This window comes from Lepus europaeus, chromosome 9, assembly GCF_033115175.1.
Source record: "Lepus europaeus isolate LE1 chromosome 9, mLepTim1.pri, whole genome shotgun sequence".
Lineage (NCBI taxonomy): Eukaryota > Metazoa > Chordata > Mammalia > Lagomorpha > Leporidae > Lepus > Lepus europaeus.
The window spans coordinates 21013995-21028936 of NC_084835.1; the positions used below are offsets into that span (position 1 = coordinate 21013995).

Here is a 14942-nt window from a genome sequence, read left to right on the forward strand (position 1 = left end):
GAACGTTCAGGGATGAATTTGGGGGAAAGAATGGACGGAGATCGGTGTGGAAAATGTCATGTGGAAGTCGTTCAGGATGCAAGGATGTTGCAGAACTGGTCGGGACCAGAAACTGCCATGACTATCTTGTAAGGGTATTAAGAGTATTGTTAAGGCCAAAATATCCGACAAAACACATAGCATTATAGAGAAAAATCACGAAAATAAAACAGGACTGATTTGAACTTTGCATCTAAAGTCTGAGTCTCTCCACAATCCCAGTGCTGCGGCTCTTACACGCTTCAGCTGGGACACAACAGAAGGCTGAGCACAGGCAAAGTTTAAAAGCCAAGGGACAGTGTCTTTAAGAACGCAGGATACAAAAGGCACATTCAACTCAGAAAGAAACACAGGTGGACGCTGAGTGCGACCCCAGGGTGTGTACACTGGGAGCCACATCACCAGGACCACAGGCTGCCCCTCTGGCATCTCTTACACGCCACAGACCTCCTCCAGGCTGATAAACACTCACACTCCTATGTATTCATGTTTGATTAGTCAGCACTTTCTGTCTCAAATATTCTAAACAGGAATATTCTATTTATTAAAACAAGAATATCTGAATACATCTATCAATAAAAGAGAAATATAATGTATTTCCTCGCTATATCTGTTAACCTATATAATTTATTAATTTTTTATTTTTTTAGAGGTTTATTTATTTTTTTGAGAGGCAGAGTTACAGATAGAGCAAGACAAAGAAAGGTTTCCATCTGCTGGTTCACTCCCCAAATGACCACAATGGCTGGAACTGGACTGATACAAAGCCAGGAGCTTCTTCCAGGTCTCCCACATGGGTGCAGGGGCCCAAGCATTTGGGCCATCCTCTGTTGCTTTCCCACGCCACCAGCAGGGAGCTGGATTGGAAGAGGAGCAGCCAGGACTTAAACTGGTGCCGATATGGGATGCTGACATTGCAAGCGGAGGCTTAGACTACCACACCACAGTGCCAGCCCCTAATTTTTGATTTTTGAGAGGAAAAGTTAGTAAATGCCTTTCTATAACACGGATGAATAAGTGTGAATCACTTCTTGGCCTTCTGGCTAAGATCAAGTGAATATGTTTAGGGAAAAAAAACAAAGACTGTGCGTTGCCGTTGAATTCTCTACAATGTTGCAGTGGGTTCCTTTCTGAGAAGAGCAGCGTGGTGGGGGCAAGAGGCGCGGAGTCAACACACAGACCCCGGGAGTCCAGTGAGAGCAGGCTTGAGGCGAGCAGCCTGCAGACTCGTTTATTACAGTTGATACAAAGCTTATATAGCCAAGACCAGCCAATCTGGTCAAGGGGCGGTCTATACCCCAACCAATCACAGCCTGTTGCCAGGCAGTTTCCACAGCCATCCAATCACAGCCTGATGCCAGGCAGTTTCAAATCCATCCAATCACAGCCTGTCGCCAGGCAGTTTCAAAGCCATTCCTGACTAACTGACGCTCGCTTGCCAGTGGCCACCTTGGCATGGCCTTCTCATTCCACTACATTTGTGCAGAGCAATGAGTAGGCAGGGCTCGGGGCTCAAAGACCCTAAGGACAAGGCCCTGTGCACGCTCCTTGCAACAGTCCCCTTCCCAGGCAGTCACAAGCACACCCTACCTTTGTTGTTCTCTGCGCCACATACTTCAGAGAACACTTTTTCTAGTTTTGCAATGGTCTGAGCATCCATTTCCTGGGCTCTTTTCACGGGCTCTGACAGTCTGAGTCTTCTGTTCTCTTCCCTGAGGGAGTGATTTTCCATGGCATACTTGGCAACTCTCGGGTGGTGCTCGATCTGCGACAGAAGAATCACACAGGTATGTGGACAGCCATTAGACAACGTTCGGGACGCCCAGGGCAACCACCGTGCAGGACGCCCTGGCCTTTGGGATCACCCTGAAAACATGCACATCCTGCAGCTCTGTGACTCTGCACTGGGGTCTGTCCCCTGGGAACACAGACAGGCACAAGGGGGACACCGTGTCAGACTGTGTGCACACAAGGAGACTGGTTAGGCCCAGGCTGGAAAGAACGAGGAAGCCTCTGTCCAACAAGACTGAACTTCCCTCCAAGATACGTCAACAGGCAAGTGCAAAACAGTGTACAGAATAAAAGTAAAAGTATCTATTCAAATGTTTGAAGATGTATTAAAAACTCTGGAAGGATACACAAAAAGCTGATCACTAATTATTCTGTTTTTTAAATTTATTTTTTATTTTATTTTTTGACAGGTAGAGTGGACAGAGAGAGAGAGAGAGAGAGAGAGAGACAGAGAGAAAGGTCTTCCTTTTTGCCGTTGGTTCACCCTCCAATGGCCGCTGCGGCCGGCACGCTGCTGCTGGCACACCGCGCTGATCCGAAGGCAGGAGCCAGGTGCTTCTCCTGGTCTCCCATGGGGTGCAGGGCCCAAGCACTTGGGCCATCCTCCACTGCACTCCCTGGCCACAGCAGAGAGCTGGCCTGGAAGAGGGGCAACCGGGACAGAATCCGGTGCCCCGACCGGGACTAGAACCTGGTGTGCCGGTGCCACAGGCAAAGGATTAGCCTATTGAGCCGTGGCGCCGGCCTGAATTATTCTGTTTGTTTAATGATACGGCTCTATCACCTAGCCACGCTCCCTAAGGTCCACGCGAAGCAGATCAGTGGGCAAAGTCCTGCGTGACCTGCTGCAGCTGACACTAGGTAGTGGCACCGACACAGCTTCCCCCCTTGTCCAGGTTAAAGCACTTGGGAAAAGGCACTGTGCCACCAGGCTGTCAGCTGAACTCATTTAAAAACCATTTCCACTGTATTAAAGAATGTGTCCTTGGTGACCATCGCTATTTGCTTGGAACGTCTGGCATTTTTACAAAGAGTAGAAGCCCGTGGACTCACCTGATCGCGCAGAGTCTGGATCTCATCCCTTAGCTCCGAGAGCAAACAGTCCTGCTCCTCGGGGAGAAAGCAGCCCCGGGACTCCTTGTGCAGCTTCTCCAGGCGCGTGATTTGGTCCTCCCGGAACTTAACAATCATTTTGTTCGACTGAATAAATTTTTCCTTCTTCAGGGTGAGGTCTTCTAACTGGGTAATTTTTTCTACCAGGGACTTAAGAAATTTATGATTTGATAAAACATGAATAGTTCAAAAAGTTCACAGAAAAACTGAATTAAAAGACAATGTACATTTCCCACAAACTCTCTGAAGCACTCTTGCAATTCAGCTTCTCTAAATTTTCATGAACCCATCAACAAAAACTAAGTTGATCAACAAATTCAACGTTGATCTTACAGGCAAAAATAAGACTCTTCCCAGCCTTCCTTTACTCTCCTCTCTCACTCTCCGGAGAAAGTTTGCTGGAGTTCCCTTTCTAGAAATTCGGATTCCTACCTTCTTTTCCTGTTCAGATTTCTTAAAGAATAACATCGCTTCCTGGAAGTACTTCATGTAATCCGTCTGCTCTTTGTCTGCAGTTGAACCAGCAAGAAGGAAAGAGAAAGAAAAAAAAAAAAAAAGTCTACTGTTTGATTTTACAACCAAAAGATGAGGTAAAAGAGCGGGGGCTGACAGCTCTCGGCTAACCTGAAACAGCCATGCTGCCATCCTCAGACCACAGGTTCAAATAAGCCCACCCACATTGGTTCCTCTGGTGAAAAATAAGTTAATCCTTATTCAGTTCACATATATTATAGAAGTGATCTTTATTTAGTTAACATATATAGATCATACATAGGACAGGAGCAGAAGTGGATCTAAAAGTAAAAATAAAATAAAATGGAAAAAATATCAGTGCTGGGCATCTCTTGAGATCTTAGTCACCCCCTTAGTTTTACGGATTTCAAAGTCATTCATTCTCCATCGGCTATTCTTTGAAGAAAAATAAGTCTTTCACTAAGTCGGTTTAGTGAACATAGACACTACATGTGCTAGGATAAAACCTTGGAAGCGGATCTAAATGAAATTCATTAGGTTCTCTTTTTAGCACTTCCTAGGGGTGAATTATTCAAAGTCGTCCTGACTTCCCCTTCCCACGGAATCTCCGGAACTCAGTCCCCACACTAGTGGGAAGCGCTGGGCAGCCTCGTCTGTGGCACCGCGCCTCGCTGCGTACTGTGCTCGAGAGCTCTCACAGCAGTGTTCAGAGGTCCTGCCCAGGGAGAGACGCTGTGAGCAGCCTACCTCGGCTCAGAAGGCTTCCTGGTGGCAGGTGCCCTGACGTGAGCTGGGCCAGCTGTTCTTTGAGCCTCTTCACTTCAGCTTGGAGCTGGCTCACATTTCCTTGTGTGTCTTCATTAACCACTGCCTATTTAAGAATTAAAAAAAAAACAATTAAAACAACGTTTTTTGAGTCGAATACTCCTATCTACATTTGCTTAATATGACTTGGAGTGATGAACCTCAAACAAAACTGCATTTCCATCTCATGAACAGTCGAATGGCCACCAGGATCCAGGTGTACAGAGGGAGTTCCCTCTATCTGTGCCTTCATATTGAGCCAGAGAGATGGCTGCCAGCCAGCCTCCCTTCTCTTCACCACTCTGTCCGAGGCTCCCTCTTATGGCCCTGCTCCGCAGCCTAGCTCTGTGCTGCCAGGCTAGGCCACCTTAGGATCTCGTGTGTTCACCTAACACCTTCCTTCAAGGAGGACGGCCTGACCCCACCCACTCAATGGAGAAGAGCACAGCTGAGCGGTGCCCTCCTTGCTCTGGGGAAGGAGCCCAGCCTGGATGGCTGGGACGTGTTGCAGGGCTGGCCTGCGCTCTATCAGCCTGGCAGCGACAACCCTCTTTGGAGGAATCTAATCTTTTTAAAATTATTTTCACTTTGCAAATGCCTATCACAGCTGGGGCCAATGCCAAGAACCTGGAGCTCAATCTGGTTCCCTCTGTGAGTGGCAGGGACCCAAGGACGTCAGTCCTCACCTGCTGCCTGCCAGGGTGTGCATAGGCAGCAAACTGGAATCAGAAGCAGAGGTGGGACATGAACCCAGACACTGCAATACAGGATGCACTCATCCCAAGTGGTGTCTTAACTGTTGCACAAAATGCCTTTCTCAAGGGGCTGATCGTGGTGCAGCGGGTTAACCCTCCCTCTGAGACACAAGCATTCCACCAACGCCAGTTCAAGTCCTGGCTGCTCCACTTCCCATCTAGCTCCCTGCTAACACACTTGGAAAGCAGTGCAAGATGGCCCAAATGCCCCTATACCCATGGGAGACCTGGGTAGAGTTCTAGAAGCAAGCTGCTGGCTTTGCCCTGGCCAAGCTCTGGCCATTGTGGCCACTGAGGGAATGAACCAGCAGATGGAAGATCTCTCCCTGCTTCCTGTAACTCCGCCTTTCAGATATATATTTTAAAGCCTGCCCCCAGTCCTTTTTTAGCTACATGACCTCCTGGTAGAAGGGCTTGGTTTGACAGCTCCATTTCTGTTTTCTTACCACACTAAATGGCATCTTCATTTTCTTAAAGAAATATCATTTTAAGGTGACTTCTAAAATGTTGAAAAGGCCCACAAATGAATACAACTCTGGTGTATTCAGGTTCAGTAGCAGGGGAGGGGTTACACAAGAACTCTCTGTACTTTCCATTCCATTTTGCTGTGAACCTAAAAGTGCTCTAAAAATACTTTATTAATTAAAAACATTAAAATTTAAGAAGACCCACAAAACCCACAGGGCAATACCAAGTGCAAACCAGAGCAAACCAGAGCAAAGAGACCCACAGTTGGGAAACAGTCAATCCCTCAGTGAGGAAAAAACATCCTCCCACATGCCAAGATCCCCTGGACTCTGTCCTAGGCCCAGCGCCTCCAGAGGGAAAGCTCTAAATAGTCTCAGCGAGCCTAGCGCAGGCAGGCTGGGGCAGGGACTCACCATCGGTAGTGACCAGTATAAAGCTCCTGGCTTTGTTGTTCTGTGTGGTGAGAAACCATGGCCAGCTGCTGATTCTTATGATGTGCCTCACTAATAAATTCTTCTGACATCACTGTCACCCTGGTGACATCATAATTCTCATTATCAGTACAGCTGTACACTCTCCAAAGATGTCTGGTAAGTCCCAAGAGACAGGTCAGGCAGCTCTAGTCTTTTCTTCCTCATGTTACCCACACCCCAAGGAAATGAAGTGAGTGAACAGGCTGATACCCTTGATTCACCTAGGACAAAGGGTGACCAGAGTCTACTTGGGGGAAAGAATGACCAAATTCCTCCTTGAAAGAGAGGAGAGATGAACCTACTAATTTAAAGCACAACCTCCTATCTAAAACCAAAGTGGTCTCCAACCTCTCCAAATAGGTGAGGGATTCCTTGGTCTTTTAACAGTCTGTACCAGGGCCTGGCAAAGTACAGTTCACAGGCCAAATACAAGTTCAGGCTACTGCCTGTTTTTACAGATAAGCTGTATTGGAGCACAGCACATTGACTGTCTACAGCAGTCTTCTCACCACAAAGGTGGAGCTAAGTAGCTGGGACAGAGGGCATGTGGCCCAGTAAGCACAAAATATTCATCATTATTTATTTGAAAGAGTTAGAGAGACAGATCTTCTGTCTGCTGGTTCACTCCCCAGATAGCCACAATGGCCAGCCCTGGGCTAAGCTGAAGCCAGGAGCCAAGAGCCAGAAGCCTCACCCAGAACTCCCACATATCATCTATCACTTCACAAGAAAAGCCTGTGGTCCCTGGTACACATCAATATCAAAGGGGTTTGTTGTGTAGAAGCAAAATGGGCAATCTCTAGAGAAGATGGCTTAAAAGGTAGAGCGTGCACTGTTATCAAATTCCTTTTACGGGACAGCCTCCCCTACCACGCACTTGAACACATGCACTGATAAAATAAAAGCCAAAATGGCTGCAGAGTGGTGGAAGAAAAAAAGCAAAACCCCTTTGTGATCCTTTGAGACTTACTCATGGACAAGCTGCAGCACTGACATCACACTGAGAACTGAAAATAAAACAATTTTCTGCAGCCTATCAATTTATCAATATTCTGCAAGGCTTGTGGCCTGGGTGTGACAATGGATTTGCACAACTTATAGCCACCCTGATTTCCATGAGCTTCTACCACAGGACTCAGTTGCTCATCTCCCAAGAATGCTGAGCTCTGAATTCCCCACACATCTTTTCTTGTTATAGAAGTCCCAGGCCTGCCTCCCCTTAGCGGAATGCTGGTTTGGTCTCTATTTCAACCTGTATCTCCTGACTGGATTCTGCCCCTGAACAAAACAGTCTTTATTTTTAACCTCTTGTGATTTCTGGTTCATAACACACACAGCTCTGTTCTAGCACTGTTCAGCAAATAAATGTATTCTTCAACCCAATGATAAAAGAAAATCTTTGCCACCCCTTAAAAAACATTAACCAAATGGGGCCAGTGCAGTGGCACAGTGAGTAAAGCCGCCGCCTGCAGTGCTGGCATCCCTTATGGGCGCCAGTTCGACTCCCGGCTGCTCTACTTCCTATCCAGCGCTCTGCTACGGCCTGGGAAAGCAGAAGATGGTCCAAGTCCTTGGGCCCCTGCACTCATGTGGGAGAATTAGAAAAAGCTCCTGCCTCCTGGCTTCAGACTGGCCCAGTTCTGGCCATTGTGGCCATCTGGGGAATGAACCAGCAGATGGAGGACCTCTCTCTCTCTCTCTTCCTCTGTAACTCTGCCTTTCAGATAAATAAATAAAACTTTAAAAAAATTAATTAATAACCACAAGGGGCCAGCACTGTGGTGCAGCGGGTTAAGCCACCATCTGCAGCGCCAGCGTCCCATACAGGCACTGGTTAGAGTCCTGGCTGCTCCACTTCCAATCCATCTCCCTGCTAATGTGTCTGGGAAAGCAGTGGAAGATGGCCCAAATGCTTGGGCCCCTGTAGCCACATGGGAGACCTCAAAGAAGCTCCTGGCTCCTTTGGGGGCTGTTGGGGAGTGAACCAGCCAATAGAAGATCTCTGTTCTTCTTCCTCTTTAATTCTGACTTTCAAATAAGTAAATAAATAAATCTTGGGGAAAAAAAAGCCACCACAAGACCTAGCCTAGGTCTCTCTGTATGAGACAGAAGGTTAGAAAAGATGAAACAAATTTTGCATACAGTTAAGATAAGCTTCCACAAAGAAGTAAAGAAAAGTTAATGTTAAATTCACAAAAACCGCATTCTTTGGCTTCAGTATTTTTCTAATTTACTTAGTAAAGTATTTTACCTTATTTTTAATCAGCTTGGCTCTTTGAGCAAAATTAAGTGTTGACAGAGTTTCCCCAAAACACCTGGATCCAGGATGAACATTTGCAATGATGGCAGTTTTGGCATTACCCCCAAGGGAATCCTGTTAAAGAAACAAATGGTATACATTTTCAGGTGAGAAATCACAAGATCTTTTTTAAACAAAGATATCCCCTTGCCACCAACTCTGTAATACTGTCCCACTATCAACCGTAGTGAACATGACCACAAAGCAGCCAGGGCCCAACCACCTACTGTACCCGCAGTAAGAAGGTAAGCTTGGAGTCTCTGTAGCAAACATGTCTCTGCTTTCCATTACCCACGTCCACAAGCGCTGTAATGACTTGGCCCAGGCAGCTCAACGATCGATTTATGTTCCCTGCTTCCTGCGGCATTAGGGAAAAAAAACACAAATTCAGTTGCCCTTGTTACTCTTTTGGTGTCTTGAATTAAAAAATGTCTAGGGGCCGGCACTGTGGCATAGTGGGTAAAGCTGCCACCTGCAAAGCCAGCATCCCATATGGGCGTCAGTTTGCAGCCTACTGTTTCACTTCTGATCCAGCTCCCTGCTAATGTGCCTGGGAAAGTAGTGAAGGATGGCCCAAGCGCTTGGGCCCCTGCACCCACATGGGATACCTGGAAGAAGCTCCTGGTTCCTGGCTTTGGCCTAGCCCAGCTCCAGCCATTGTGGCCATTTGAGGAGTGAACCAGCTGATGGAAGACCTCTTTCTGTCTCTCCTACTCTCTCTCTGTAACTCTGCCTTTCAAATAAATAAAATAAATCTTTTTAAAAAATATCTAATATGGTGACAATTCTGGATGGAAAGGAAAATCAAGGGCAAAATTAGTTAAGCACAAATAACTGTATTTATTTATTTATTTATTTTTAAAATATTTATTTGGGGCCGGCGCCGCGGCTCACTAGGCTAATCCTCCACCTTGCGGCGCCGGCACACCGGGTTCTAGTCCCGGTCGGGGCACCGATCCTGTCCCGGTTGCCCCTCTTCCAGGCCAGCTCTCTGCTGTGGCCTGGGAGTGCAGTGGAGGATGGCCCAAGTGCTTGGGCCCTGCACCCACATGGGAGACCAGGAGAAGCACCTGGTTCCTGCCATCGGATCAGCGCGGTGCGCCGGTCGCAGCGCGCCTACCGCGGCGGCCATTGGAGGGTGAACCAACGGCAAAAGGAAGACCTTTCTCTCTGTCTCTCTCTCACTGTCCACTCTGCCTGTCAAAAAAAAAAAAAAAAAATTTATTTGGGATTGGCGCTGTGGTGTAGCCGGTAAAGGGGCCCCCTGCAGTGCCAGCATCCCAAATGGGCACCGATTCAAGTCCCGGCTGCTCCACTTCCTACCCAGCTCTGTTATGGCTTGGAAAATAAATCTTTGAAAAAAATATATTTATTTATTTGAAAGGCAGAGTTACAGAGAGGCAGAGGCAGAGAGAGAGAGAGGTCTTCCATCCACTGGTTCACTCCCCAAATGGTCACAACAGCCAGAGCTGAGCTGATCCGAAGTCAGGAGCCAGGAGCTTCTTTCAGCTCTCCCACGCAGGTGTAGGAGCCCAAGGACTTGGACCATCTTCTACTGTGTTCCCAGGCCATAGCAAAGAGCTGGGTCAGAAGTGGAGTAGCCAGGACTCGAACCAGCACCCATATGGGATGCCAGCACTGCAGGCAGCGTCTTTATCTGCCATGCCACAGCACTGGCCCCACAACTAAATTTAGAAAATAAAATGTTTTCAACCATCCTTTGGTCTTTTCCTATTTGATGTGCACTATAATTTTAGTGTGGTGCAAAGACAACACACATTCAGTAGAAACGGTACTGTGAACTTTGAATTTTTCCCATGTTAGTGATACATGGTACTTCAAAAAGTTTGTGGAAATGCAATACTCCAATGGAAGTTTATTTGATGCAATGCATTATGAAATCCATGCATAGGTCTTCGTAATGCCCACTGTCCATGAGCTTTAAGACCCCTCATATTCCTCTCTTCCGGGGATCCTCTCTCAGGATGCCGGGCAGGGGCTCCCAGGCAGTCAGGAATCACAGCGGGAAAAGAACTGATCTCTACAGGGTACTTTCACACTCATCTGTGATTTCTGGTGGTAAAGTGTCTTAAACGCATTTTTTTTTTTTTTTTTTGGACAGGCAGAGATAGACAGTGAGAGTGAGAGAGAGATAGACAGTGAGAGACAGAGAGAGAAAGGTCTTCCTTCCATTGGTTCACTCCCCTAATGGCCGCCATGGCTGGTGCTGCGCCGATCCAAAGCCAGGAGCCAGGTGCTTCCTCCTGGTCTCCCATGCGGGTGCAGGGCCCAAGCACTTGAGCCATCCTCCACTGCCCTCCCGGGCCACAGCAGAGAGCTGGACTGGAAGAGGAGCAACCGGAACTAGAACCCGGTGCCCCAACCGGGACTAGAACCTGGGGTGCCAGTGCCGCAGGTGGAGGATTAGCCAAGTGAGCCACGGCACCAGCCTTAAATGCATTTTTAATTGAAGATTATTTTCAACTTAAGATGAGTTTATAGGGATGTAACTTAAATGTAAGTAGAGAAGTGTCTGTTTAAATGAACTATTTTATTATGCTTCTCATCTCAATGAAAACACAAACCTTGGATTGCCTAAAACTGCTTGTGAGCTCAGCAGGCTCAAATCCTCACTTTTAATGCCAGAGTTTGACCTCTATTTGTAACTCCTCCTCCCCAGCCTCTGGTTCCACTGCTGATACCTTAGCCTAGGAGTTGGTCCTTCACCCTTCACACTTGAACTATTAAACAGTGTAGCTGGTCTCTTCTCTCTGTAGGCTCTCTCCTCTTGATTCTGCAGTAGTGGGTCAGATGACCAAGATTTCATAAAACAGGCTTTCTTCACTGGCTCAAAACCTTTGACTGTTTCCCAGTGTCTGGAAAATGAGCACCAACTTGGCCTGGCATTCGTGGTCCTCAGTGGTCTGAGACTGCCTGCCTGTCTGATCAACGAATCCCTCAACTCAGCTGAAATGCCACATGCCACTCTCACTCCGCCTCTGCAATGACCCTGAGGGTGCCCACTGGGCAGCGGTCCCTGTGCCTGCTGTGAGACAACTCAAGACTTCCTTCTCATACTTCCACAGCAGTTTGTGTCTCACCCTTCTTCCTCTGACCACTATCTCCCCAGCAGGAGTTCAACCGTCCTTGCTACTGACGGACTTGACCTATCCATTACGCTTACTGCCCAACCCCACAACAAAGATCTCTGTTCCTTTCAGATAGGAGCAATTTCTTATTTCCACGCAGTCCTCACAATACTGAGTATGGTACTGATGTCCAGTAAGAGTTCACATGCAAGTTCCAGACCACAGGTTCATTCTTACCTTCAGCCTCACCCCCTCTGCATGGGTATCTTTTTGCCTCTCAGATCCTGCTAAGTCCACCAGGTTGAGCAGGGAGGTCCGTATATTCACGGTCTCATTGCTCTTCTCCATCGACTCAACTGTGATTGTAAAGACTGCATGAGACCTCGAGGATTCTCTATTCATTGACGTTGATGCCACACGTCTGTTTCGCCACCCTCCAGACAACACCTGTGCAAAAAGAAAAGTGTATTAAAAACAACAGTGGGGGCCAGAGCTGTGGCGCAGTAGGTTGATCCACCGCCTGCGGCACTGGCGTCCCATATGGGTGCCAGTTCTAGTCCTGGCTGCTCCTCCGACCCAGCTCTCTGCTATGGCCTGGGAAAGCAGTGGTAGATGGCCCAACAGAAAGATCCTCTTTCTCTCTCTCTCTCTGCCTCTGCCCTTCAAATAAATAAATACATCTTTTAAAAAAAATTTTTTTCTAAAAGAAATCACATTATCCCAAGTTCCAGGTGGTATACAACAGTCACCAAAATCAGCAGGAAATCTGCACAGGGTGGTGAGTAGGACTGCCGGTCCATCAAGGTCACACTTGCTTCCCTTTGTTCCCTTACTACATTCTGGAAAGAGGACAAACAGGAAATCTGAAGGCACAGACCTAGAACTGGCTTCATCATCCTCTGTGCTGATGCAAATCATAAAATCTCTCTGACACTCTGTGAAAATGATGGACAAGAAAAAAAAACAAAACACAGGGGCTGGTGCCGTGGCTCACTTGGTTAATCCTCCACCTGCAGCGCCGGCATCCCATATGGGCACCGGGTTCTAGTCCCGGTTGCTCCTGTTCCAGGCCAGCTCTCTGCTGTGGCCCAGGAGGGCAGTGGAGGATGGCCCAAGTGTTTGGGCCCTGCCCCCACATGGGAGACCAGGAGGAAGCACCTGGCTCCTGGCTTCGGATCAGCGCAGTTCCGGCTGTAGCAGCCATTTGGGGGGGTGAACCAATGGAAGGAAGACCTTTCTCTCTGTCTCTCTATCTCACTGTCTATATCTCTACCTGTCAAATAAATTTAAAAAAATTAAAAAAAACAAAAAACAAAAAACACAACAACTCTAAGTTACCATCAAGCCCAAAGTTTTATCAGTTCTTCTGGTCTACACAGTCTTTATTTCCCTCTCCATTCTCATGGCAAGCAGTATAAGCAAAGGTTCAGACGGAAGGCTCTGGAATCAAGGGACGTGAGCTCAAGCCTTGTGATCAAGCCCAGCCGAAACTTTTCAAGGCATGGCCTCCATATTTTTAAAATGAGACTGGGGTATCTACCCCATAGTGCAGAAATCTGAATCTAATGTGCATAGTAATCACCTGGGGATCTTGCTAAAATTCAGACTGATTCAATGTGAGGCTCAGCCCGAGAGTCTGCATTTCTGAGCAGCTCTCTGGTGATGCTGAGTGTCAGAGGACTACACTTGGGAGCTGCAAGGTTATAATACATGTAACTATAGGGCAAAATGGGAATTAGTAACTTTACCTAAAAGGAGGTCGCACAGTACTGGCATATACTAAATGCTAGTTGTTACAACTCCTTCCACTAACCAGACACAGTGTAAAAATGAGATTTGTACTTTCCATATTTCCTGGATGCTTCTTTTATATAGCATTAAGTAGCATATATTAAATATTAAATAAATTATGAGTTATATATTTACATACTTCAAAACAGCAAAAGACAGTTCCTCAAACATGGGAAAATTTACATACAATATCATCAATAAAAGCAAAGTGTAAAAGTAGTACTATATCTATCACTGCAACCAGAGCAACAAGGGAGAAGCAAATACAAGCGTGTCGCTTGGATATCATAAAAATACCAAGAATAATAAACAAAAATGCTTGGCAAATGCTCCTGGATCAGAAGGCCTGATATTGCTAAGATGTCAATTTTCCACCAAAACAATCATTAGGTTCAATATAATATAAATATAATAATATAATTTTATAAATATAATAATATTATAGTAATATAATAATTCAATATAATAGAAATAAGTAAGCTGGTTCTAAGTAAATGACAATGCACCAAGAAAAACCAATATAACTGTTTAAAAGGAACAAAATGGAAGAGTTACCCTACCCTATCACAAGACCTATTATTCAGCAACAATCCATAGTAATCAACAGTTTTGTATTGGGTAAAAAAGGCCAATGAAACTGAATATTGTTAGATATAAGCTCATACATGTTTAGTTAATTGATTTTTCCACAAAGGTGCAAAAACAATTAAAGAGTCCTTTTTCCCTAGCAAGTTGGACTGCATTCTGGAGCAACAACAAAAAGGCTAGAAAAGAGAAAGAGGTATTGAATAAAACCAATAAGAACACTTAGATGGTAGAATGACCAGTCCAATAATATCAACAGTCACATCAATGCAAATATTTGTAAATTAAGAAAGGTAAAACTGTCAGAAGTAATTTAAAAAAGACAAAACTTTGTAGCGATGTGGTTTACAAGAAATAACTAAAGCATTAAGAGGCACAAGGACTGAGGGTAAACATGCACTGGGCAAACACTGATCTAAAGAGTGCGGAGTGATAGGTGAACATCAGATGTAACAGATTTGTAAGGCAACTATGTGACAGGAAGCACTGATTATAGATCAAAATCAAAGGATAAAGTAATTCTATACTTGTACATGCACATAATAAAAGTCTATTCCATATGTATACATATGTATTAAAACAGACAAGAATCTATCTATAATAATCAACATAGGCAGCAAAACATAAAATAACTAAGGTGGGTACTTGGCACAGTGGTAAAGATGCTGTCTGAGACGCCCACATGCCACGCTTGTATGACTGGGTGTGAGGCACTGTTCCGCTTTCTGGTCCAGCTTCTCTCTAATGTGTACCTTGGGAAGCAACAAACTGATGGCTGAAGTACTTGGGTCCTTGCCACCACATGGGAGACCCAGACTGAGTTCTGAGCTCCTGTCCAACCCTAGCTGTTGTGAGCATTTGGGTAAATAGCTGATGGAGGATCTCTCTGTCTGCCTTTCAAATAAAAATAAATAATTTTGAAAACTAAAGGAAATAAACAAACCTAACCCTACAGTGGAAGACCAATATATCTCTTTGAAGCACCATGCATTGTACCTTCTTCTCAAGCACACACTGTTCATCCATTGCTCACTGTATTAAACCATGAATTCTATCTCAAAGAATCCTAGAGTGAGGCATTACACAAACCACGTTCTCTGGCCCCAGTGAAGTTAAGGAATCAACATGAAAAATAAATTAGAAATCTCCATATATTTGAGAATGGAAAAATAACATTTATAAGTAATTCATGAGTAATAGAAAGAGAATCGATATCTATACAAGGATTATATTAAATACTTTTATCACAACAGAAAGGCCC

At 45.7% G+C, this 14942-nt stretch overlaps 1 protein-coding gene across 1 annotated transcript in view; it reads right to left on the bottom strand.

Annotated features, from left to right (window-relative positions):
• The window catches only part of KIF15 (kinesin family member 15), a 62670-nt gene that overhangs the window by 26751 nt on the left and 20977 nt on the right, over positions 1-14942 (bottom strand). The window contains exons 8-14 of the mRNA XM_062200699.1: positions 11543-11752; positions 8449-8574; positions 8169-8291; positions 4165-4288; positions 3376-3452; positions 2884-3093; positions 1630-1804 (exon numbers count right to left, since the gene is read on the bottom strand). Coding sequence (XP_062056683.1) covers positions 1630-1804; positions 2884-3093; positions 3376-3452; positions 4165-4288; positions 8169-8291; positions 8449-8574; positions 11543-11752 — 1045 coding nt within the window. The remainder of the gene's footprint in view (positions 1-1629; positions 1805-2883; positions 3094-3375; positions 3453-4164; positions 4289-8168; positions 8292-8448; positions 8575-11542; positions 11753-14942) is intronic.